A 26,310-nucleotide genomic window follows, 5' to 3' on the forward strand; every position below is an offset into this window, starting at 1 on the left:
CCACGGCCGAAAACTATGGCCAGAAAAGCCACCTCGATTGGACTGTCACCATCCCTTTTGTATCAACTGGGCTACGATACCGCCCTTGTATCCCTGAGGCAAAGGCTTTGGGACATCTCACATAGCGACCTGTGATCCAGATCCAATGTAATCTGTGGCCCGATTGCAGCTGGAATCCAATACGGGCACGACTTTCAGTTAGCCTCATACCTTAGGAATTTGTCCATACCGACCTATCGGTGTTTATTTACCAAAGCTAGGTTAAATGTATTTCCATCGGAAGTTCTAAATGGTAGACTGAGAGGCATCTCCTACCAGAAGAGGCTTTGTTGATGTTCTCAGGACACCGATTGCATGAAGCATATCCTACTGCATTGTGGGCAGTACGAGCAAGCAAGGTATCAACTGATCAAACCCTTACTAGCAAATTTGCCGGGGAAATCTGAAGCCTCCCATATTAAATACCTTCTGGAGGATAGGTCAAATGATATTACACTGACCGTGGCAAAGTTTCTTTCGGAGGTTGCAAGAAACAAAGACCATCATGCTCAAAATGACTACCTCGGTCTCTTTCACCTGTTGTTTGGTTGTTTTAACTGTATCTTGTTTTGAAACTGTTTTGTGGATCTATAGACCGCAGTAAAGATATTTATTTATTTATTTACTTTCAGACAGATTGTGCTCACAACTTATAAAAAGACCTAGAAAGACGAGTCAGTATATTTGCAATGCATATTTTTTTTAATGCACCAACATGGCAATACCCTGTAATCAAATTGTTTGACACAGCCACGTTTAAAGCCATAACCTTTCTTCCTAATTTTTCTGTGAATTCCCTCCACCTTATGGTTTGGGAAGACTACGTTAGTCACGGGAGAAAAATCCTGGGGGAAATCCTGTTATGGGTTTGTTGAGAATGTAATAACAATAAATAAAACCATCTGTGCCACAAGAGCTCTAGTAACAGTAGATGGAGATAGAGTCCTTGCTGAATCATGAATAATACAATTTTTTACCAAGTGTAATACAGCCCTCCACGTATCTCCAAAAACAAGCCAGCTCTTCATCATTAGGCTGGAGTTTGACAAAAATGCAGAGGATCAGTTCGTCTGAACAATACAGGGTGGTACAAAACAACTATCCAACACGCCTAACTGCAATGTGGCAAGTGATGTCAGCAGGTTCCAGTGGTGGAAAAATAGAATTAATAAAAGCATTCCTACCTCCATCCCCAGATCCAGAGCCTGCATCTGTAAGAGGGAGAGAAAAAAAGGGGTTGTTGTTATATAGATGTATGAATACCGGGATAATTTGTATGTATGTGCAACCACATCCTGCTTAGTTAAAATGAGATGTAGCAAATTGTGCTTTTTTTATGCCGTTCCTCTGTCAATTAGAGAGATCTATGCTAAATGTTTCATGTGAACTTTCTGTTTGATGCTGGGAAGTTCCTTTTAAGATTCTACAGGTGTTCCTCTTCTAAATCCTCGGTTTACTGCACCAAGGCTGGCAACGTTACTGTGTTTCCTGACAAATTTTCCAATGTTCCCCATAAGGTATTTGTGGGATGGGTGCTCTGTTTTTATTTTTCGAACGTAAGCTTTTGAAAGAAAGGAGAACCGAATCTACATTTGGCTGTGAGAGTCGTGGGATACGTTCCACACCAGGGTCAGCAAACTTTTTCAGCAGGGGAGACGGTCCACTGTCCCTCAGATCTTGTGAGGGGCCAGACTATATTTTTTTTGGGGGGGGGATGAATGAATTTCTGTGCCCCAGAAACAACCCAGAGATGCATTTTAAATAAAAGCACACCTTCTACTCATGTAAAAACACCAGGCAGGCCCCACAAATAACCCAGAGATGCGTTTTAAATAAAAGGACACATTCTACTCATGTAAAAATACGCCGATTCCCAGACTGTTTGCGGGCTGGATTTAGAAGGCGATTGGGCCAGATCCGGCCCCCGGGCCCTTAGTTTGCCTACCCATGTTCCACACAACCCATGGGTGAGATCTCTATCCCTGCTCCCTCACAGACCCCATGCAGACAGGCCCTGACCATCTAAAATCTCCCTGTGCTGCCATGAAACTGGTCTCAGCAACCACAGCCGTTTCTGAAGTGATGAGGCAGCAGCATCTACAGCTGGACCTGACCAGGATGTTCTATGTCTGCTTCAAACAACAACGAAGGAGCACTAGATCATTTTGCTGCCTGATCCACTGCTGGAAGGTTTCATTGCTGTTTTTTAAATAGCACAGCATATGCTTGTTCTCGGCATTTATATACCACCCAATTAACCATGTCCTCTGGGCAATTCGCAAATTAAAACCAATAAAATACAAAATACAATCAATGGGCAACTAAAACGCTCATTAAGCGTTTGGTACGTTTCCACATCAGTAAGCCTGGTCACCAAGGAGGTTTAAATTCCAAAATAATATTCCAAAATGCCAGAGTCAAATCTCCTGCTTGGACTACTGCAACCTGCTCTACGTGGGGCTACCTTTGAAGGTGACCTGGAAACTACAACTAATCCAGAATGCGTCAGGTGGACTGGTGACTGGGTGTGGCCACTGAGACCACATAACACTGGTCTTGAAAGACCTACATTAGCTCCTAGGACATTTCTGAGCACAATTAAAAGTGTTGGTGTTGACCTTGAAAGCCCTAAATGGCCTCGGCCCAGTATATCTGAAGGAGCGTCTCCACCCCCATTGTTCAACCTGGACACTGAGGTCCAGCTCTGAGGGCCTTCTGGCAATTCCCTCATTGCGAGAAGCAAAATTATAGTGAACCAGGCAGAGGGCCTTCTTGGTAGTGGCGCTCGCCCTGTGGAATGCCCTCCCATCAGATGTCAAGGAAATAAACAACTATGTGACGTTTAGAAGACATCTGAAGGCAGCCCTGTTTAGGGAGGTTTTTAATGACTGATGTTTTAATGTATTTTTAATCTTTGGTTGGAAGCCACCCAGAGTGGCTGGGGAAACCCACCCAGATGGGTGGGATATTGTTGTTGTTGTTGTTGTTGTTGTTGTTGTTGTTGTTGTTGTTGTTGTTATTATTATTATTATTATTATTATTATTATTATTATTATTATTATTACCAGATCCTGGCAAATTGATACTATAGGATTGGTACAAGAGAAGTGACATGTATAGCTCTGAGTCAGAGTATCTGCCTTTTCTCAGGTTCAGTCCTTGACATCTGCAGGTCAGGCTGAGAGATGCTGAAAACCTGGACAGCTGCTGCCATTCAGGGCAGACCTGTGGTCTTAGCAGCTGGAGGGGGCATGCGTGTGCGCTGGGAGGGGGTGGACCTTGAGGGTGGCCACACCAGCCCCAGCCCTCACCACCGACTGAGCCGTGGCAGTCTGAGCCATTGGCAAGTTGTGGGATGTGAAACACAAGAGCAGTCAAGTACAACATCCCTAGAGTGGACATAAAAGGGGATGTCTGGACCAGCCAATCAGAACCTGTTTCTCCTAGGCTGTGACAGACTTCCTCTGCATGTGACTAGAGTCAGGTGTGACCTCACCTACCCAGGTAACAAAAGAACAGGACTGGTCACCCATTTCTCTCTCTCTCTGACCACATTCATCGAAGAAGCAACATCTGCTTAGCCTAAGATGCTCTCTTGGCTTACAGCCAAGAGAGGACAAAGGAGCTGTCTCCTTATGGGATAGTTTACAGGTGTATATTACTTTTGTAACTTAAGTCTGCCTTCTGGGATCCAATTGTGAACAGAATGTGTGAGTAAACTCTTTTTACACTTTTATAGAAGCCTGTATTGTGTCTATCTTTTTATGAGGGACTAAGTGGGGAATTGGGACGCGGGTGGCGCTGTGGGTTAAATCACAGAGCCTAGGACTTGCCGATCGGAAGGTTGGCGATCCGAATCCCTGTGACATGGTGAGTTCCCGTTGCTCAGTCCCTGCTCCTGCCAACCTAGCAGTTCAAAAGCACATCAAGTAGATAAATAGGTACCACTCTGGCGGGAAGGTAAACGGCGATTCCGTGCACTGCTCTGGTTCGCCAGAAGCGGCTTAGTCATGCTGGCCACATGACCTGGAAGCTGTACGCTGGCTCCCTCGGCCAATAAAGCGAGATGAGCGCCGCAACCCCAGAGTTGGCCACAACTGGACCTAATGGTCAGGGGTCCCTTTACCTTTAAATGGGGAATTACCAAAAGGAAAGCGTATTTTAGAGGCTTTAGCGAGCCTGAGCAAATGCATTCGCTGTTCAAATTTAAAAAGGGGAATGTTACTCTGCTAAATTGTAGAACTTGTTCACACAAGTTGGAAAGGATATAATCAAACAATATATCCTCTCCTGTATCCCTGAACATTCCCACACAAGTGAGGTGACGTAAGGGGATGGAGAAAGAGGCTCGCCGTGGCCCGACGAGGAGGGCAAAGCCGTGGACTGTGGCACTCCATTCCTGAAGGAGGCAGCTGCCAGAACATTTCACCTCTCCTTGGTGGGTGGCAGCAGCAGCGTCTGTTGCCCTCACCCTTGCTCTCGGCCAGCCCAGGGGTGGGACATATACAAGCATCCCTTCTCTGGCATTGGCTTGGCTTGCCTCCTCATGGCTCCAGCTTTGATAAGGGGACCAGGTTACACCCCCCCTCATGCCCAATCAAAAATTTGCGCCTGGGGCCACGGCTTCCCTGGGCCTTCCCATCCTATACCCCCGGGATTGACAGCCCTGAGCAAGATAGACCAGCTCCCTCTGTTACCAAAGACTCTGGGCAAAAGGCAATCAGTTAATATCTATGCTTGGATGCCTAGTCAATAAAAGCACTTGGTTAAGTAGCCCTGTAATTAAACTTGAAAACTACATTGAAAATTACTTGGAGACATATAGCTCAAAAGGAAATTCTAGCTGCTGTTGCATACATGCTTGCCCGGGAGTAAGTCCTGTTGAAATCAACGGCGCTTACTTCTGAGTAACCAGGTATCGGACCACGCTGCTACTCTTTAAAAGGTGCATCTGAACAAAAAGCAGGCAAAGCTTCACAGAGGCAGAGATTCGGTTCGCAAAGGCTCCTCAGTGTCACAGGCAGTTAGGAAGGGAAACGGAGAGCTTGCAAAAGACAAAATTGGGATTCTGCTTGAATGCTGAGAGTCAGAATCCCAATTTATCTACAGTCAGATCTGGTTAATCTAGATCAGTTTGCAAACCTCCATCATCATTTCGATTTTCTTTTTAAATCTTCATTTTAAATGAAGCCGTGATGCTCTACAAATTGCAACTGTGGCTTGCAATTAAAAACAAAACAGAAACCCGGTGTGTGTCTAAACAAAAGATGAGCCTGCAAACAATTTCTTTCTTTCTTTCTTTTGCACAATTGCTTGCTTTGCAGATAAGTAAGCCTCAGAAATTGGACTCTCACTTTTTTTTTACCATATTATCGCAAACTGCAAAAGGCAAATGGGGCCTCTCGTGCGACTCTGTCCTGCTTTCCCTGATGACAAACAAGATTATCTTCCCTCACACACACATTCCTCTGAGCCAAAAGGTCTCTAGGATAAACCCTCCTATTCATTATTTTGCCGCATAAGGAAAGTAAGTATTAACTTTTGTAGCGGGCCTTTCTCGCTCTCTGCAGGGCTCTCTGAAACGCCACAAAATTGCAATGCCTTTCTCGCTCTCTGCAGGGCTCTTTGAAACGCCACAAAATTGCAAGAGCCATACAGATCTGACACCATGAGACAAGATGGCTATCACATCTGCTTCTGCTCGTGATGACTTCTTACTCCTATCCTTCCGGCTACTTTAAGAACGTTATTTGACCACTTAACACCATCTTGCAAGTCCCCCATTCCTTCTCTTATGGTCCCTTTAGGGCAGGGCTTCCCAAACTTGGGTCTCCAGCTATTTTTGGACTACAATTCCCATCATCCCTGACCACTGGTCCTGCTGGCAGGGGATGACATTGACAGCACTGCAATTTACGTGGGTGGTTCCAGGGCAGCTTGCAAGGCTGGGGCTACCAGCAGAGCCAATCTGCATCTGTGCCCCAGTCCCTTCCAGGTAAACTGAGGCAACACCATTCAACTGCCAAATATATATTGGAAGAGAGCTCACATGGCATGAGTGGGTGTCCACTCACACAACTGGGCTTCTCCCCCCAACCCATCACGCACACCCCGAAAATCTGCTTTGCAGTAAATATGCAAGTGGCTAGAGGTCCATTGTTCAAGCAGATTTCCTGTGGCGGCCTGGGAATCTGATTCAGAGGCTGAACTGGAGGAATCCCAGCCTGCACAGGAGTCCCTGCCTCCAGGGCCGCCTGAGCCGGGGCAGGGGCTTGAATCTGAAGGGCCCCCACCTGTGCTGGATCCTCAGGAGCCGACACCAGCTGAATCCGCTATGGCTCCAGAGGTGATGGAGGACCCATTGCCTGCAGGTGCTCCTCTCCCAGCCCTGTCAGGGGAAGGTGAGGTAGCCTCTGGGTCCAGTAACCCTCCAGCCTCTCCTGAGCTGCAGAGGCTCAGGGCAGAGAGGCGGAGGGAACTAAGTTCCTGCAGGAGGAGTGCTCGCCTCCAGGCCAGGTGAGGCGAGTCACCTGTGGACCGGGGCCGCCCTATGCCTCAGAGGAGATAAAGGCCAGTCAGCCCAGTCCCAGGTTGCGGGAGCAATGTCGTTGGAAACCTGTTCCTGCCAGCACCCTGACCTGCTCTTCTGGAGTTCCTGACCACGCCCGGCTCCTTGCCTTGGACCACGCTTCACCCTTGACGGACAGCCTCCAGACCCTCAACCCAGGACCGGACTCAGACCACACCGCACGGTAAACCCCCCGGGACCAGCACATTTCCATTGCACAAGCAGACAGATATCATGGGCTGTTTTCTATTGGGTAGTGTGACTCTCGCTCTTCCTCATTGGTCATGTGTCAGAAGTAGTGGCAAAGCTTCATGCTCCAGCACTGGGGGGCGGAGGGCAGGCGGGGGTGGGGCTGGCATGTGTCCCGGGGTGGGGGGCACGTCTTGGGGGCGGGGCACCCAGAGCGAGTGGGGGCAGCTGTGTTGGCACCCTGGGGGTCATGCTAATGGGGGCGGTGTGCTCCCCCCCACTCCTCCTCCTCCGCCAGTGGTCAGAAGCAGGTCAGAACACCCCAAAAACTCATCTTGCAGGCCACACATTTTAGGGTTGCCATATTTTGAAGAGCAAAAAAGAGGACACATTTGCCAACTTCTACTTTTAGCATTGCTGCGATGACTCTACCCATGAAAAAGAGGACACGTCCTGAGAAAAGAGGACATATGGCAACCCTAAAATGAAAACATAGTTCCCAGGTTCTGAAATGGTTTGCTGCAAGGCGGAAACAACAACAAAACCCCAACTGTAGCTGTCATTACATGTTGTGCCAAGCTTTCAATTACTGGAATGAATCAGTCAGCAATGCAAAACAACTGTTTGCGATGACACACAGCCTATTAGATTTGGCTTAAGATAATATGCCGTACAGAGCCTGCTAGACCTACCAGTGGCACACGATCCTTCTGACGCCACAAGGATTTCGCTTTGCTGCTTGCAGGCAGCCTGTCTCAAGTAGCACTCGTTCTGATAGGTGTCGCCGTTGGAGCCGCACACAGGCACAAAGTCACTGTTACACTGATGAGCAGAAAAAGACAGAATGAAACAAGTTTAGGATTGTGTTATAACCATCATCACCATCACCATCACCATCACCATCACCATCACCATCATCATCTATTACTTATACCCCACCCATCTGGCTGTGTTTCCCCAGTCACTCTGGGCAGCTTCCAACAGGATATTAAAAACACAATAAAACATCAAACATTTAAAAACTTCCCTAAACAGGGCTGCCTTCAGATGTCTTCTAAAAGTCAGATAGCTGTTTGTTTCCTTGACATCTGATGGGAGGGCGTTCCACAGGGTGGGCGCCACCACCGAGAAGGCCCTCTGCCTGGTTCCCTGTAACCTCACTTCTTGCAATGAGGGAACCGCCAGAAGGTCCTCGGTGTTGGACCTCAGTGTCCGGGCTGAACGATGGGGGTGGAGACACTCCTTCAGGTATACTGGGCCGAGGCCGTTTAGACTGAGTTTTAAAGGTCAGCACCAACACTTTGAACTGTGCTCGGAAACGTACTGGGAGCCAATGTAGGTCTTTCAGGACTGGTGTCATATGGTCTCGGCAGCCACTCCCAGTCACCAGTCGGGCTGCCGCATTCTGAATTAGTTGTAGTTTCCAGATCACCTTCAAAGGTAGCCGTAGAGCACATTGCAGTAGTCCAAACGGGAGATAACTAGATCATGCACCACTCTGGTGAGATAGTCTGCTGGCAGGAAGGGTCTCAGCTTGCGTGCCAGATGGAGCTGGTAGACGGTTGCACTGGACACAGAAATGACGTGTGCCTCCGTGGACAGCTGTGAGTCCAAAATGACTCCCAGGCTGTGCACCTGGTCCTTCAGGGGCACTGTTATGCCATTCAGGAAGTCATCTACACCAGCCCACCATGTTAATTTAATCTGTGTATCTTGTCCCTCTAATAAGCCCCAAAGTGATTTCTAGGGTTGCCATACATCCAGGGAAACCCAGACAAGTCCTCTTTTGTGGGGCCAACATACCCATCTGGGAGGATTTTTCACATTTTAAAGGAAATGTCTTGGGTGGATGTTTGTTGGATTCACCTTGCATGCCTCTACCCCTGTCTCAGACTGGCAGCGGCTTGGGCTGCCCGCTTTTTTTGCTTTTCAAGATATAGCAACCCTAGATTTACAAGCAAGTAAAACTGAGACATCACCTTGCCAACAAAGGTCCGTATAGTAAAAGCTATGGTTTTCCCAGTAGCGATGTATGGAAGTGAGAGCTGGACCATAAAGAAGGCTGATTGCCGAAGAATGGATGCTTTTGAATTATGGTGCTGGAGGAGACTCTTGAGAGTCCCATGGACGCAAGAAGATCAAACGTATCCATTCTGAAGGAAATCAGCCCTGAGTGCTCACTGGAAGGACAAATCCTAAAGCTGAGGCTCCAGTACTTTGGCCACCTCATGAGAAGAGAAGACTCCCTGGAAAAGACCCTGATGTTGGGAAAGATGGAGGGCACAAGGAGAAGGGGATGACAGAGGACGAGATGGTTGGATTGTGTTCTCAAAGCTACCAGCATGAGTTTGACCAAACTGTGGGAGGCAGTGGAGGACAGGAGTGCCTGGCGTGCTCTGGTCCATGGGGTCACAAAGAGTCAGACACGACTAAACAACTAAACAACAACAACAAAACTACAAGAATAAATTGGCAAAAAGCATATTAGAAACAGATGGAACAATAGATCATTGATGGCACCTAAAAAACTGTTGGGATACTGTCGGGGAGACGGGGGCATTTTGTAGGCCTCCAGCTGGCTCCAGCCACCAGCCAGCAGCCGGGCAAACTCCAGTTCTCAGAACAGCATCAAAACTGCAACTCAAGCCTCAGATACCTTTAGAGACTTGGCACGCTCTAGTCAGCAGACTGAACAACTTCTCACAATGGAAGTGGTGGACAGAGACATGTGTAAGCATTATTTACAGGCGTTTATTCAGCATAGTTCAGGAATGAAGGAAAAAAACATGTCTGCCTCCTTTCGTGTCCAAGTACACAGCAGCATCGCAAAAGCAATATACAAACGGAAGTTCCCAGCAGGCTGTGCTGGAAGTAAACAGGCATGTGACACACAACAGTCATGCCTGTTCCTTTTAAGGTGGAATGGAACTATATCCTAACAAGAACCCCCCAAAACCAAAAATGAGGACAAGGTTGGCACCAGGTGAGCCTCCTTGAAAAGAGAATTTCATAAATGGGGAGATACTGCAGAGAAGACCTGTTCTGCCATCACCACAAGAGATCCCAGAGGGTGGCAACATGAGAATGGGTCTTTTCTGCGTTGGCTCTCCATTTGTGAAATGCCCTCCCCAGAGAAACTCACCTGGTGCCTACATGACATACTTTTAGGCACCAATTGAAAACATTTCTCTTCAACAAAGTTATCTACTGATTAACATTCTATGGCTTTTAAAAATGTATTTGTGAAAGAGGGGTTGTTAGTTTGTTTTATTACGTATTTTGTATTTTATTTTATTTTTGTATTTGTGTTGTTGTGAACCGTTCTGGAATCTTCGGAATGAATAATAAAATTAATAAATCATCATCATATCAGGTTTTATTAAAACAGACCCAATACAAAGTAGAAGAGAGAATAAGGCCTATCACAATGGTTCCTTATTGCCTGTTTGACCGTTTCCAAACTGGGGAGACACACTGAAGAATGGCTAGGCTGGATGTGCTCCACATGCTGCCACAGGAAAATGACCAAAATACATAGTATAGAACGCACTTAAAAACTCTTCTCTGGGGCTTATATCTCAGTTTATTTAAACTTGACTTAGAACTGTGGTTTAAGATCCCGGTTTACAAATTGGCATTAATATATAGTCCTCCACTGTGGCTGTAATGACTAACCGTGTTTTAATTAAACCAGGTTGTTAAATACCGAGGAAGAAGGAGGAATGACCACACAGTCCCATCTCTTATTTCCAGCTGCTGAACTATAATTTGGCAAGCTGGGAACCATAGCTGTCAACCTTTTCCTTTTTTTAAAGGCAAATTCCCTTATTCCGAATAGGATTCCTAGCAAGAAAAGGGAAAAGTTGACAGCTATGCTGGGAATGCGGCACCCAAACAAGGCCATTGAGTAGAACTGAGTGGAAAGAGGGCAGATAAGGGACTCGGGAACACAAATTTCCAGGATGCAAACTGGCAGACCTATTGAAAAAGGGCCATGTGACCCCAAATTTTGTTGTTGTTGTCGTTTAGTCGTGTCTGACTCTTCGTGACCCCATGGACCAGAGCACACCAGGCACTCCTGTCTTCCACTGCCTCCTGCAGTTTGGTCAAACTCATGTTGGTAGCTTCGAGAACACTGTCCAACCATCTCATCCTCTGTCGTCCCCTTCTCCTTGTGCCCTCCATCTTTCCCAACATCAGGGTCTTTTCCAGGGAGTCTTCTCTTCTCATGAGGTGGCCAAAGTATTGGAGCCCCAGCTTCAGGATCTGTCCTTCCAGTGTGCACTCAGGGCTGATTTCCTTCAGAATGGATAGGTTTGATCTTCTTGCAGTCCATGGGACTCTCAAGAGTCTCCTCCAGCACCATAATTCAAAAGCATCCATTCTTCGGCAATCAGCCTTCTTTATGGTCCAGCTCTCACTTCCATACATCGCTACTGGGAAAACCATAGCTTTAACTATACGGACCTTTGTTGGCAAGGTGATGTCTCTGCTTTTTAAGATGCTGTCTAGTTTTGTCATTGCTTTTCTCCCAAGAAGCAGGCGTCTTTTAATTTCGTGGCTGCTGTCACCATCTGCAGTGATCATGGAGCCCAAGAAAGTAAAATCTCTTACTGCCTCCATTTCTTCCCATTCTATTTGCTTAGGGTGAGCAAACCTGTCAATTTTGGTTTCTCATTTTTTGAATCTTTAATTCAGCTCTCCACATCAGTTTCTAAGTGTGTTCTTTTGAACCCTCGTGGAAATTCAACAGCCCTGTGGTGCAAATTACTCCTACTAAACACTTTCGTGTATGCAATTTTGCACAACAGACACATTTTTTATTTTAGTTTTTACAGAGCAGTTTCCCCAAATATAATGCATTTTTCTATGTTAGTTCCACCAATCCACCCTAGCATATCCATCAATAGTATAGCATCTAGATCAAGGGAAGTAATAGTGCCACTGTATTCTGCTCTGGTCAGACCTCACCTGGAGTACTGTGTCCAGTTCTGGGCACCACAGTTCAAGAAGGACACTGACAAACTGGAAAGTGTCCAGAGGAGGGCAACCAAAATGGTCAAAGGCCTGGAAACGATGCCTTATGAGGAACGGCTAAGGGAGCTGGGCATGTTTAGCCTGGAGAAGAGGAGGTTAAGGGGTGATATGATAGCCATGTTCAAATATATAAAATAATGTCATATAGAGGAGGGAGAAAGGTTGTTTTCTGCTGCTCCAGAGAAGCGGACACGGAGCAATGGATCCAAACTACAAGAAAGAAGATTCCACCTAAACATTAGGAAGAACTTCCTGACAGTAAGAGCTGTTTGACAGTGGAATTTGCTGCCAAGGAGTGTGGTGGAGTCTCCTTCTTTGGAGGTCTTTAAGCAGAGGCTTGACAACCATATGTCAGGAGTGCTCTGATGGTGTTTCCTGCTTGGCAGGGGGTTGGACTCGATGGCCCTTGTGGTCTATTCCAACTCTATGATTCTATGATTCTATGAAAATTCAGAGAAGTGCAAATTTGAAAGGGTGGCTGTGTTTAAGTTCACATATGGTTTCAGAAAGTGGGAACTGGGTAGGTTCAGCTTTAAATGTGAACTTCTTCCCCCACCCCAACCCCAAACATACTGCAGGGAAGGATACAGAAATGGCAAGCGATTGCGACAATGATGTGTGCAATCTGGGACTTCCTAAAAATATGTTACTAGGCTTGCCATACAGTGGTACCTCGGATTAAGAACTAAATTCGTTCCAGAGGTCCATTCTTAACCTGAAACTGTTCTTAACCTGAGGTACCACTTTAGCTAATGGGGCCTCCCACTGCCGCTGCCGCACGATTTCTGTTCTCATCCTGAGGTAAATTTCTTAACCTGAGGTACTATTTCTGAGTTAGCAGAGTCTGTAACCTGAAGCGTCTGTAACCCGAGGCACCACTGTATTTCAAACAGTTAAAATCTGAACAGAAAACTTATTCAGCATTTTTTTTTGGGGGGGGCAAAGCTGTTGAGCTTTTTTAGTAAAATCGTGGAAAAAAATATGCCAGTTTTGAGCTATTTTTATGGGAAATAGGATTTTCCCAGACATTTGACCAATTTCTGCCAGGACACTACAGTGGTACCTCGGGTTACATACGCTTCAGGTTACACACTCCGCTAACCCAGAAATAGTGCTTCAGGTTAAGAACTTTGCTTCACGATAAGAACAGAAATCGTGCTCCGGCGGCGCGGCAGCAGCAGCAGCAGGAGGCCCCATTAGCTAAAGTGGTGCTTCAGGTTAAGAACAGTTTCAGGTTAAGAATGGACCTCTGGAACGAATTAAGTACTTAACCTGAGGTACCACTGTACTGCGAACTGCAGCATTCTGGGAAATTCTGGGTGTCTGGCAACCCCAATTTTCCCCTTATATGCAGCATTGTGACTCAGTGCAGCTGACTTGACCCTCTTTCTTAGCTTCCACACAGAGCCAGATGTATTAAGTCCATTGTTATTCATATCATAGCAAAGCCACGTGGATCTGAACAGAGCACCTGCAGTCAATGATTAATCCACATTGTATCAGCCCACCTGAAATTCCAGCTAAGCCATAGTTCCACTGTAATCTATCAGTCTTCTCTTCCTCTGTCAGAAGAAAAGGACAGCTTCGCCCCCCACCCACTTCCACCCCTTGTTCACTTTAATAAAAATAATTCCATTTTGTAATGAAAATTAAGCAACCTACAGGGTGCAGTTATCACAAGATAATCACACTCGGCGGCATTAGAGATACTTGGCTGTGCCCCATACCTGATAATTATGCCAGGGATGTGATTATCTCATGATTACTGTACTCCTGATATGCCTCATTGTTTAATTAGAACAAATGTAATGATCAAGATTATTATTTACAAATGATCACCTCTGCTTAAAAACCAGTAAAAAAAAAAAAAAGTCACACTGCCAATTAGCTCTTCTGTCTTGAAATATCTCATGATATGCTAATGCACATGACACACCAGAGGAAACGGAGATCTATAAAGATGACAAACTTCAAAACATGCCTCAGCAATGGACAGTTGTTTTGTGTTGATTAACATGTTGGGTGAGATACGAAGGTTTAGCTTGATCAGACGTTACGCACAGACTCGAGGCCAGGGAAATGATGATTACTTGGCCAAACTGAAATGTCACTTTGCCCAAGAGAGGAAGCATCTTCCACTTGCCAAAATGTTAATCAGACTCACCAGCGCTTCTTTGACTTTCACAATCACGCCTCCGATATTCTTTTCTCCAAACAGACTGAGCCCTTCCACGGAGACTGAAGGCTGTTTCTGCTGAGCCAGTTGCTTTCGGAAAGAGTCTGTGTTGATGTGTCTGCTTAAACACCCCTGATCTAATGTAATGGCCTCCAGCTGTTGTTGGATTCCAATTTCCATCAGCCCAAACCAGGATCCAGGATTATGGGAGTTGTGGATGGCCACAGGTGTCCCATCCTTTCTTTAGAATGGCCTTTGTGACCTAGTGGGGTGTAGTGGTTTGAACCAGAACTGGGAAGACCCAAGTTCAAATCCCTATGTAGATATGAGGCTTTGCTGGGTGACCTTGGGCCAAACTCTCAGCTTAACCTACTTTACAGAATTGTTGTGAGGATAAAATTAGTAGCGGGGGAGAACACAGTGTGGTACCTATTTATCTACTCACACTGGTGTGCTTTCAAACTGCTAGGTTGGCAGGAGCTGGGACAGAGCAATGGGAGCTCATCCCGTCGTGGGGATTCGAACCGCCGACCTTCTGATCGGCAAGCCCAAGAGACTCAGTGGTTTAGACCATAGCACCACCTGCGTCCCACTGGGCCAATCTCTCAGCTTAACCTATTTTACAGAGTTGTTGTGAGGATAAAATGGGGAGCAGGGGAGAACACAGTGCATAGCCTAGAGTTGCCTCTAGGAAACGAGGGATCTATAAATGTAACAAACCAATATGCTTTAATGCCAACCACTGAAACACTGCAAAGAATGTTATAGAGAGAATGCTCAGTTCATGTGCAGCCATAGTTGTGCATCACTACTGCTATGTGTGAACACGAGATCTTTCTGGGAAGGTTGGGAGCTCTTACCAAGTTTTCCCATTAAGGAGCCCCTAAGCTGCTTCCAAGAGACCCTCCCCTCCTCCAGGGCTCCAAAAAGACTTTAAATAGTCATCTTCCATCCATCCACCCAGAAGATTTAAGGGGGCCTGTTGGTTTTCAAATTGCCTGCATGATGAATGCATTGCAAAGCTGAAGTATATCTGAAAGGAGAGGTGCCAGACTTCATCCAGAGCCTGCCGGGAGGGGGGGGGGAGAGAGATTCTAACAGAGCTGGAGGGCAAATTGGCAGAATCTGCCAATGCAATTAACGCAGCCTGTAGGGATTTGATGCCTTCCAAAGCAAAGGATCAAAATCTCAGCTGTCCCTTGGATATAAGGAGAAAGCAGCACAGACTATCAAGAACATGCAACTGTGCATATGCAGAAGACTGCAGGCAGATTGTTGCCTGCCACATGCAACCTAATGCAAGTTCTGCAAGAACATCTAACAAGGCAGGTGGATACCCCAAACACTCTTGTTCAAAATGCAAGCGGCACAGGGCTTGCAGAGTGTTGTGAGTGCACCCCTCAAGGTAGGGCAGCGTCAGCCGGCTGGGCTCCCCACTGCACATCCAGGAATTGCAATCCAGAACCTCCGGAGGGCGCTAGGTTGGTGAAGCCTGCTCTGTGTCTATGAACTTGTCCTCCCCCTGGAGAAGAGCAACGCCTACCAGACATGTCCTTATGTGGTAGGATGCAGAATGGAAGCCAGATGTACAGAAAGCAGGGAGACCCAACACGTAAACAACAACAGGCCAGCATCAGCTATACCAGAAGAATATGGTGGCATTAGCAGGGAGACACCTCTTCATGAAGCATCCACATATTGGGGATCTTTAAGGGTGGTTCAAAATGCGCCCCATTATTTGCCACCCCATTGAACAGTGTCAGAAATTAGGAAACCTTTTCAGCAATTTTCAGAAGGGAGGTAGGAAAACAGGGGGACGCTTCCTGGGGAAGGTGCGACATGTTAAGACAATGCCATTCCCATGGGAATTGTGGGAAATAAAAATGTCAGCCACCAGCTGGTGGCTGTCAAGGCGACGTCTGCCACCATGAAAGTGACCACCATGGTGAAAAGGCATTTGCCCCTCCCTTTTTCATCTCCTCCTTCCCCCGGAAAACCAAGCTGAAAGCAAGCTTTCTGCCTAGCACTAAAAATGGTGCGTAGAGGGGGAATTGTAAATCAATTTTCAGCTTGCACTGGCCTTGTAGATTAGAGCTAAATCACAATGAGTTTTTTCTCAGTTTTGGGGAAACTGTATATTCAGCCAGGAGGAAGAATGTTAATATGTTGGCGTTTCTTTTGTGGGCAACATTCAAACACCAACATATTAACATTCTCCCCCCTGGCTGAATATAGTTTTCCAAAAACTGAGAAAGGGAGACATCAGTGCCACTTGGCGTTTGTATTCCAGACACCAAAGTGTCATGGGACAGAAGTTGATCAGATCTCTGACATTTTGTAGCCTTGGGGAATATCACCCTTCTGTTTGCGGACTAAAAGTTTATGCTGAGTTTTGGCAGGACAGTGTTGTGATGCAGCTAGCATGACTTTTTAAAAAAGTCATTGCATTTCAAGAAAGTGAGGCAATCTTGCCTGTGTTTCATTCTCCATTCAGACACACCTCCCAGCCTTTTTATTATTATTATTTTTACTTTCCACATTACTTTCCTGAAGGTGAAATGTTTGTTGCTCTAAAAGGCCTAATAATATATTGGTACACAAACACACACATGGAGTTATTAGTTCTGTAAATCTGGTTACATCATTGTAACCAGGAATCCACATGGGCACAGACGGTTTGGATTCACATAGATTACAAACTTTACTGGCCCATCAATAGTGACAGGTAAGCTCTCCCACACTGCAGCCTAAATTGAATTGGCTTGGAAACAAGCTGTGCTCTTTTACTCCAAAATCAGAAATAGCTTGGCTTGTTTTCTAAGTCCCTAAATTCCAGTTCCCCCCACCTTGGAAGCTAGTGGGCTTTCTGTGGGCATCTGGTTGGCCACTGTGAAAAGAAAATGCTGGGCTTTTAGGTTCTTTAAATAATAATAATAATAATAATAATAATAATAATAATAATAATAAATTTATTATTTATACCCCGCCCATCTGGCTGGGTTTCCCCAGCCACTCTGGGCGGCTTCCAACAGGAAATTAAAAACACAATAAAACATCAAACATTTAAAAACTTCCCTAAAGAGTGCTGCCTTCAGATGTCTTCTAAAAGTCTGGTAGTTGTTATTCTCTTTGACATCTGGTGGGAGGGCATTCCACAGGGCGGGTGCCACTACCGAGAAGGCCCTATGCCTGGTTCCCTGTAACTTCGCTTCTCACAGCGAGGGAACCGCCAGAAGACCCTCAGCAGTGGACCTCAGTGTCCGGGCAGAATGATGGGGGTGGAGACGCTCCTTCAGGTATACTGGGCCGAGGCCATTTAGGGCTTTAAAGTTCAGCACCAACACTTTGAATTGTGCTCGTAAATGTACTGGGAGCCACCCCAACCCGCTCACTAACCTCCTGCCAATACCCTCCCTGCCCGCCCCAATACTCCAACCTTCCAAGCCCACTTCCCCATTAATAATACCTATCTGATGACATGGCAAGAGCAGCAGAGGGGCTGCCTTTTACAATTCCAGTTGGATAAGGTGCAACTCCCAAGAGTTGCTGGGGCCATTATTCCTGTAATTAGCCCACCAGAAAGGCAAAGGAGCCAGAGATCCAATCTCCCTCCATCCCTCTTCTCACGGCTGCTGCCCCCCTGCATTTACAGAAATGCAGAAAGGGTGCGTGCAGACCCTCCAAGTGTCCCTATTTTTCAGGGACATAAGCTGTTCCTGTTTCTGATTTGATCCTGGAATGCCCCACTTTTCCTTATTTTCATTGGAGAAACATTGGAGGGTATGGAGTTATGCAACCCCCGAGCCAAGGTGATAAATAACTGTACAACCTTTAGAATATGGGTAGGCAAACTAAGGCCCGGGGGTCGGATCCGACCCAATCGCCTTCTAAATCCAGCCCACGGATGGTCCAGGAATCAGCATGTTTTTACATGAGTAGAATGTGTCATTTTATTGAAAATGCATCTCTGGGTTATTTGTGGGGCATTGGAATTTGTTCATTCCCCCCTCCAAAAAAAATATAGTCTGGCCCCCCACAAGGTCTGAGGGACAGTGGACCGGCCCCCTGCTGACAGTTTGCTGACCCCTGCTTTAGAAGATATCTGAAGGCAGCCCTGCACTGGGAAGTTTTTTAATGTTTAATGTTTTTATATATGTTGGAAGCCACCCAGAGTGGCGGAATATAAATAATATGTTTTTTAATGGAATAAAGGTAAAGAGACCCCTGACCATTAGGTCCAGTCGTGGCCGACCCTGGGGTTGTGGTGTTCATCTCGCTCTATTGGCTGAGGGAGCTGGCGTACAGCTTCCGGGTCATGTGGCCGGCATGACTAAGCCGCTTCTGGTGAACCAGAGCAGCGCACGGAAACGCTGTTTACCTTCCCGCCAGAATGGTACCTATTTATCTACTTGCACTTTGACGTGCTTTCGAACTGCTAGGTTAGCAGGAGCAGGGACTGAGCAATGGGAGCTCACCCCGTTGCGGGGATTCAAACCGCCGACCTTCTGATCAGCAAGTCCTAGGCTCTGTGGTTTAACCCACAGCGCCACCCACGTCCCTTTTAATGGAATAGGATATCCCTATTTTCATCAGAGAAATGTTGGTGGGTGATGGATTTGGAAGCTAACTGGGAAGGGGACTGAGGAATGAGTTGGGAAAACAGAATTATTCTCCAGCTTGGAATTCAACCAGCAATATTTTTATTTCTGGAGGGGCTGCTCATTGTGCTTGATGAATTTTGCAAGGAACTGGAGCCTGAGCTCTCCAAGCTTTATGGTAACTACCCCATTGTACAGTGCAACATTTGTATGCTCCAAGCCGCCTTGCTGAAGAAACTTCACACGTGAATCTGTCTCATGACAGCTCCCATTCTTCTTTGCAGTCACATGCATCACATATGACATAGACTCACTCGGAGAGCCCAGGGCTTCTTGGATCATCATATAGCACAAGGTTCATATACTCCAGTGATACTTAATATGGGAATATCACATGTTCCAGAACTAGGCAGCTTCCACAGTTCCTTTCAGTCATTGTGTATCGCAAATGAGCAAGGAAGCCAATGCAAACCACTGACTCAAGAGCAAATATTTCACTGGATTGGGGGGACGCGGGTGGCGCTGTGGGTTAAACCACAGAGCCCAGGACTTGCTGATCAGAAGGTTGGTAGTTCGAATCCCTGCAACGGGGTGAGCTCCCGTTGCTCGGTCCCTGCTCCTGCCCACCTAGCAGTTTGAAAGCACGTCAAAGTGCAAGTAGATAAATAGGTACTGCTCCGGCGGGAAGGTAAATGGCATTTCCATGCGCTGCTCTGGTTTGACAGAAGTGGCTTACTCATGCTGGCCACATGACCTGGAAGCTGTACACCAATTCCCTTGGCCAATAAAGCGATATGAGCGCCGCAACCCCAGAGTCGGTCACGGGGTCCCTTTACCCTTAACCTTTATGGTGGAGATGGAGGATGCTTTCTGCCCGAGGACCACATTATCTTCTGAGTAACCATTTGAGTAACCAACCGCACATCAGTGATGGGCAGAGTCAGAGGAAAAAGTGTGCAGAGCAACAATGACACATTTTTCCTTTCTAGAGGAGACTAATTTGTACACATGCCTGCATGCTGCCTCTGTCCTCCATCATGGCAAGGAAAACATTATGAAGGAATAACTGTGGAGAAGGCTACCAAAAAAACCCAGTGAGGGGTGTGGCCTAAGAAGAGAGGTGTGGCAAGGGAGGGGTATGGTCTGGAGAGAGTTCTGGTGGCCAAACAGAGACACCTGGGGCATTGTATTTGGCCCTTAGGTCTGTTCTATGATTTGGCCATCATAAAAACAGCCCCCAAAGGAAGTAGGGGTTGATAAGCCCAGATAGGACCTTTTCAGTGGTGGGCCCCACCACTGGAATTCTGTTGTTTATTTTAAATATATATATATTATTTGTTGCCTGTTTTCAAAGGAGAACTCAAAGCATTTCACAGCCATCAACTATCAGACAAAACAGAAATACGAACCGCAAAACACATTAAGCCACCATTGCAATAAAATGGCAATTAACCCAGGAAACGGAGTCTAGCAAACAGCAAAAACCCAACTCCATAAAGCCAAAAACAACAAGAGGAGAGACAGAAACAGCATTAACAGAATTACTCTGCTGAAAAGCTTCTTAAATAAGCTGGTTTTAAGCAGGTACCTATTGCATTGGGGAATCAGTAGATCGCAGTGGATCCAACTTGCAAGTTGCCGTGGGCCCAGTGAAAGAGACTGTGAGCAATGATGGGTGGTCAGAGACAGAAGAGGGAGAAGACTGGGAGGAGGTGGTGTTGGAAGCTGAAGTGGTACCAGGGCTTAGTGAGCAGGAAGAGGCTGTTGCAGACAGAAGTCCAAAATCAGAAACAGAAGAGGAGGGAGGCCAAGGGGCAGATATGAGTCAGGCTTTTGAAGAAGCAAGGGTGTCTCCTCATGCTACTGCAACCAGCTCCCCTCCTCCCAGTCTACTATGACCAAGAGAGGGCTGAAGTGGGAGGAGCAAAGGTAGGCACGCCAGCATAGTCCCAGATTGCTTGGGAAAGACCCAGGAGAGGAAGAGACTTAGGCAGCAGTGGGAAGACGAGGACCTTGAGCTTATACAACTGACTCATAGGGCTATGGCCTACTGAAGAGTTGCTGTGCTCATTAGGCCTGACACTCCTGAGCAGATTTTGTTTCTTCTAATAAAGAGTTAACTTCGCTGACAACCTGTAAGCTAGCAAAAATGTAAAGAACCAGCTCTAACCTGTGTTGGAAATGTAAAGAAATATAAGGAACTATGTATCATATGTGGTGGAATTGCAAAAGGATAAAGGAATTTTGGGAAATGATCTACAATGTTTTAAAAAAATGTTTAAATTAACCTTTGCCAAAAAAAACCAGAAGCCCTTCTCCTGGGGATTATAGGTGTGGGGATACCGAAAGATTTCAGATTATTTATGTATGCAACCACGGCTGCAAGAATGCTGTTAGCCCAATGCTGGAAAGGAGAGAACATGACAAAAGTGGGATGGCAGACAAAATTATTTGAGTGTACTGAGATGGTAAGATTGACAGTGAAAGTTAGGAATCAAGATCAAAAATTTAACCAAGAATGGGATAAATACAGACAATATTTAAAAGATCACTGTAAACATGTAAAATCTTTGGCAGGCTTTGAATGACTACTGCAGTGTGATATAATTCTTGGAAGTACTGGATAATTTCAAAATAGATGCTGTTTAATATGAAGTTGATATAGAAATGTCGAGAACCCAGGTTGGGGAGGAAGGAAGTCTCAATATGGAAAGAACTTTACCTTGTTCCCAACTTTTTTTTTTTACTTCTTTTATTTACACTACTGATGGAGAGTTACAACTGTGATTCATTATAAAATCAATAAAGATTAAATAATTAAAAAAAACAACTTCACTGACTCTGTGTGATTTATTGCTTGCTCACTCCTGACAGTTGTTGATTGAAGCAGAAAAGTGTTGTTGATGGAAGCAGAGAAAGGACTATGCCATGGGTAGGCAAACTAAGGTCCGGGGGCCGAATCCGGCCCAATCACCTTTTAAATCTGGCCTGTGGACAGTCTGGGAATCAGCGTGTTTCTGCATTAGTAGAATGTGCCCTTTTATTTAAAATGCATCTCAGGGTTATTTGTGGGGCCTGCCTGGTTTTTTTACATGAGTAGAATGTGTGCTTTTATTTAAAATACATCTCTGGGTTATTTGTGGGGCATAGGAATTCATTCCTTTTTTTCCTTCAAAATATAATCCGGCCCCCCACAAGGTCTGAGGGACAGTGGACCGGCCCCCTGCTGAAAAAGTTTGCTGGCCCCTGGTCACTAAGCCCACACACCCTTTTGTATGTGCCCACTCAATATAATCCTCTCCCAGAGTGGCTTTCCCTGCTCTGCATGCATTTTAAAGCAGAGGTGGGTTTTTTTTGCTGGGACTACAACTCCCAGCAGCATCTGTTAGGCCAAAGGTTTTCCATCCTTCCTTTAAAAGCTGCCAGGATTCTGCAACCCCGAGTTTAGCTATAACAATCTCCCCCTCAACAGCTGCCTTTAAGTTACGAAGCAATCCTGTTTTATTTTCCTCCCCTTTTAGAACCAATAAGCAACCTACAGATGGTACGGAGGTCTAAAAGGAAGGGAAGACTCCTAAGAATGAATGCCCTAATGAGCACATCAGACTGTTCTCTAGCAGAAGACAGAATTAGCATCTGTTCTTGTGGAAGCAGACGAATAATGGGTGCTCTGCAGAGAAATACAGTTCCCTTACCGTACGGACTCAGTAGGTGCCTGGTGGTCTATCTGCCTGCAGAATTATCAAGCAGCAAAAAATGAGTTTCTTGGGACGAAGGCCCTGCCTGGAAGGGATCAGAACTCATTCGAGCGATGCCAAGCAACCTGATCTGCGTTTGCCTTTTGAGTACATTTGTTGTTGTTTAGTCGTTTAGTTGTGTCTGACTCTTCATGACCCCATGGACCAGAGCACACCAGGCACTCCTGTCTTCCACTGCCTCCCGCAGTTTGGTCAGACTCATGTTTGTAGCTTCGAGAACACTGTCCAACCATCTCGTCCTCTGTCGTCCCCTTCTCCTTGTGCCCTCCATCTTTCCCAACATCAGGGTCTTTTCCAGGGAGTCTTCTCTTCTCATGAGGTGGCCAAAGTATTGGAGCCTCAGCTTCAGGATCTGTCCTTCCAATGAGCACTCAGGGCTGATTTCCTTCAGAATGGATAGGTTTGATCTTCTTGCAGTCCATGGGACTCTCAAGAGTCTCCTCCAGCACCATAATTCAAAAGCATCAATTCTTTGTTCCTTTGTTGGCAAGGTGATGTCTCTGCTTTTTAAGATGCTGTCTAGGTTTGCCATCGCCTTTCTCCCAAGGAGCAGGCGTCTTTTAATTTTGTGACTGCTGTCACCATCTGCGGTGATCATGGAGCCCAAGAAAGTAAAATCTTCACTGCCTCCATTTCTTCCCCTTCTATTTGCCATGAGGTGATGGGACCATTGGCCATGATCTTTGTTTTTTTGATGTTGAGCTTCAGACCATATTTTGCGCTCTCCTCTTTCATCCTCATTAAAAGGTTATTTAATTCCTCCTCACTTTCTGCCATCAAGGTTGTGTCATCTGCATATCTGAGGTTGTTGATATTTCTTCCGGCGATCTTAATTCCGGCTAGGGATTCATCCAGCCCAGCCTTTTGCATGATGAATTCTGCATATAAGTTAAATAAGCAGGGAGACAATATACAGCCTTGCTGTACTCCTTTCCCAATATTGAACCAATCAGTTGTTCCATATCAAGTTCTAACTGTAGCTTCTTGTCCCACATAGAGATTTCGCAGGAGACAGATGAGGTGATCAGGCACTCCCATTTCTTTAAGAACTTGCCATAGTTTGCTGTGGGTCAACACAGTTTGAGTACATAGGATCTACTTATTTATGTAACCTGCTACTTCTGTTGGCAGAGGCCCTATTTTGTATACAGTGGTACCTCGGGTTACAGATGCTTCAGGTTACAGACTCCGCTAACCCAGAAATAGTACCTCGGGTTAAGAACTTTGCTTCAGGATAAGAATAGAAATTGGGCAGTGGCAGTGCGGTAGCAGTGGGAGGCCCCATTAGCTAAAGTGGTGCTTCAATTTAAGAACAGTTTCAGATTAAGAACGGACCTCCAGAACGAATTAAGTTCTTAACCCGAGGTACCACTGTACAGGGACACGGGTGGTGCTGCCTAGGACTTGCCAATCAGAAGTTTGGCGGTTCGAATCCCCGCGATGGGGTGAGCTCCCATTGTTCGGTCCCTGCTCCTGCCAACCTAGCAGTTTGAAAGCACGTCAAAGTGCAAGTAGATAAATAGGTACCACTCCGGCGGGAAGGTAAACGGCGTTTCCATGTGCTGCTCTGGTTCGCCAGAAGCAGCCTAGTCATGCTGCCACATGACCCGGAAGCTGTACGCTGGCTCCCTCGACCAATAAAATGAGATGAGTGCAGCAACGCCAGGGTCGGTCACGACTGGACCAAATGGTCAGGGGTCTCTTTACCTTTACCTTTACCACTGTACAATGATCAGGAAAGAAAGTACTTGAAGTAGCTGAAGCGGCAATGGAGTGTCAAATGTTGCCTGTCCTTTCCTACTATAGTCAAAGTCTCCATTCTACATGCAAGTATTTACAGTGTAATGCTTCTGCAAAGCTACTCAGAAGTTAGCTTCTGCCTGAGTTCAATGAGACCTGCTCCAAGATATGTACAATTGCAGTATCTGTCCTTGGGGGACTCCACTCTCTGATGCTGTACCTTGAAATTTTCCATAGGGGAACAGTTAAGGCCAGAGGCACCAGCTTGCGAAGGTGATGTAGAGGACTGAGGTTTGTCATAATGTCCTGATGTCCTGACATCATGAGCAAGCATCGTGCCTCCCTAAGCTGGGCGGAAGCTTCCCGGACTTTGGGAAGAAGGTGCCAGGGCTCTGAGAGGACGCTGGAGCCCTCCTGCCTCCAGGTGGGCTTGGGAAAGGTGGCAGGAGGGCTCTTGGACCCATTGGAGCCTCACACCTACCTCCCTAAGGTGGGGAGAAGCTTCCCGGGCTTTGGGAAGGAGGTGCCAGGGCATCCGTAGCTAGCAGGACCAGTAGGCATGGCTGATGAGAACTGTAGTCCAAAAACAGCTGGAGATCCAAGGTTGGGAAACACTGATTTAAAGTCAAACCTACCACATCTGCACTTTCCAAAATGGAAACACACCCATTCTTTGAAGTTTGCACTTCTCCAGCCAAGTAATGTTTACAAAACAATAATGAATGAATAAATAAATAAATAAATAAATAAATAAATAAATAAATAAAGTAGGGTAAAGAGTGCATTATTATTATTATTATTATTATTATTATTATTATTGCAAAGCAATTTCCTCATATATGGTGCATTTTGGATTAGAATATAGCATCCCCCAAATGCACCATATGTAGGGGAAATGATTTGCAAAAATGTATGTATTAAGAGAAATTCACACTAAAATGATGCATTTTCATAAGAAGTTGGAAAAAAAATACTGTAAACTGACACGGAAATGTGAAGAACTGAATTTATGACTGAAAACGTGAGAAACTAAAATTGACAGATTCCCCCATCCCTAACTTATACAGTACTGGCTTCTCCAACAATTATCACGGTGAGGTCTTTCTTTTGTGGTAGCAAAAGCAGCAAAGGTTCCGTAGCACATAGAAATGATCACATGTGACCATCGTCACCAACATCGAACTCTCATAATAAGCTCTCATGAACCACTTCGTCATCTGAGCAAGGGGGAAAAAATGCCCTGAACTGCTCCCAGCAGCGGCGTGATCTGCAAAAACCAGCCGTTGAAGCTTTTTGCAGCCCAGAGATAAACATTACAGCTTGGTAATGTATGCAGCATAACTACTGCCAAAGGCCCAGGAATGAGGGGTGACTGTATACTTAAGTAACTCTAAATACTGTATACTTAATAGCTCTAAAATGAGCAGTTTATGTTGGCAGATGAAACAATGTGATGCAATCTAGGATATTGAGAAGCTGGAACATTTGCAGAGGAGGGCAACCAAGATGATCAAGGGTCTGGAAACCAAGCCTTATGAGGAACGGTTGAAGGAGCTGGGTATGTTCAAGCCTGGAAAAGAGGAGACTGAGAGGAGCTATGATAGCCATCTTCAAATATCTCAAGGGCTGTCACATGGAAGATGGGGCGAGCTTGTTTTCTCCTGCTCAGGTGAGTAGGGCACAGCCCAATAGCTTCAAGTTACAAGAAAGGAGATTCCCACTGAACATCAGGAAGAACTTTTCGATGGTAAGAGTGGGACAGTCTCTCTTGGTAGGTTATGGACTCTCCTTCCTTGGCCATCCGTCATGAATTGAGATTGAGTTGAGATTCCTACATATCAGAGGTTGGACCTGGTGACCCTTGAGGTCCCTTCCAAGTCTACAATTGTATGATTCTCCTCCCCATCACATCACGGCAAAAGAAAACAAGTCAGTGTGGGAAAGAGTGGGGGATGTTGGTGTGTGTGCATGGGTGCTGGATCATCACCTTGTCCTGGTGAGTGGGCTTGCATGTTCCTATGACCCTTGTAAGTGAAGCCGTCGGGGAATCTCGTACTCCCAGCAGGGTCACCCAAGGCGGTAAGGTCAAAGGGAAGGAGCTAGACAAAGAATGATCCAAGAAGTCATCGAGGGCAGAACAGGCGGATGATAACAATTGGTATGTTACAACAGCTGTGAAGGAGGATGAAGGCTGCAGCAGATCTA

At 46.0% G+C, this 26,310-nt stretch overlaps 1 protein-coding gene across 1 annotated transcript in view; it reads right to left on the reverse strand.

The window, feature by feature from the left end:
- Positions 1 to 1,137: 1,137 nt before the first annotated feature.
- LOC309539680 (tomoregulin-2-like) overlaps positions 1,138 to 26,310 on the reverse strand; it is a gene marked incomplete at its 3' end in the record, with an annotated part of 38,252 nt that continues 13,079 nt past the window's right edge. Inside the window, exons 3-4 of the mRNA XM_082236032.1 lie at positions 7,489 to 7,618; positions 1,138 to 1,250 (exon numbers count right to left, since the gene is read on the reverse strand). Of these exons, the coding sequence (XP_082092158.1) occupies positions 1,138 to 1,250; positions 7,489 to 7,618 (243 nt within the window). The remainder of the gene's footprint in view (positions 1,251 to 7,488; positions 7,619 to 26,310) is intronic.

Source organism: Podarcis vaucheri (genome assembly GCF_965113315.1).
Source record: "Podarcis vaucheri genome assembly, chromosome: 1".
Classification (NCBI taxonomy): Eukaryota; Metazoa; Chordata; class Lepidosauria; order Squamata; family Lacertidae; genus Podarcis; species Podarcis vaucheri.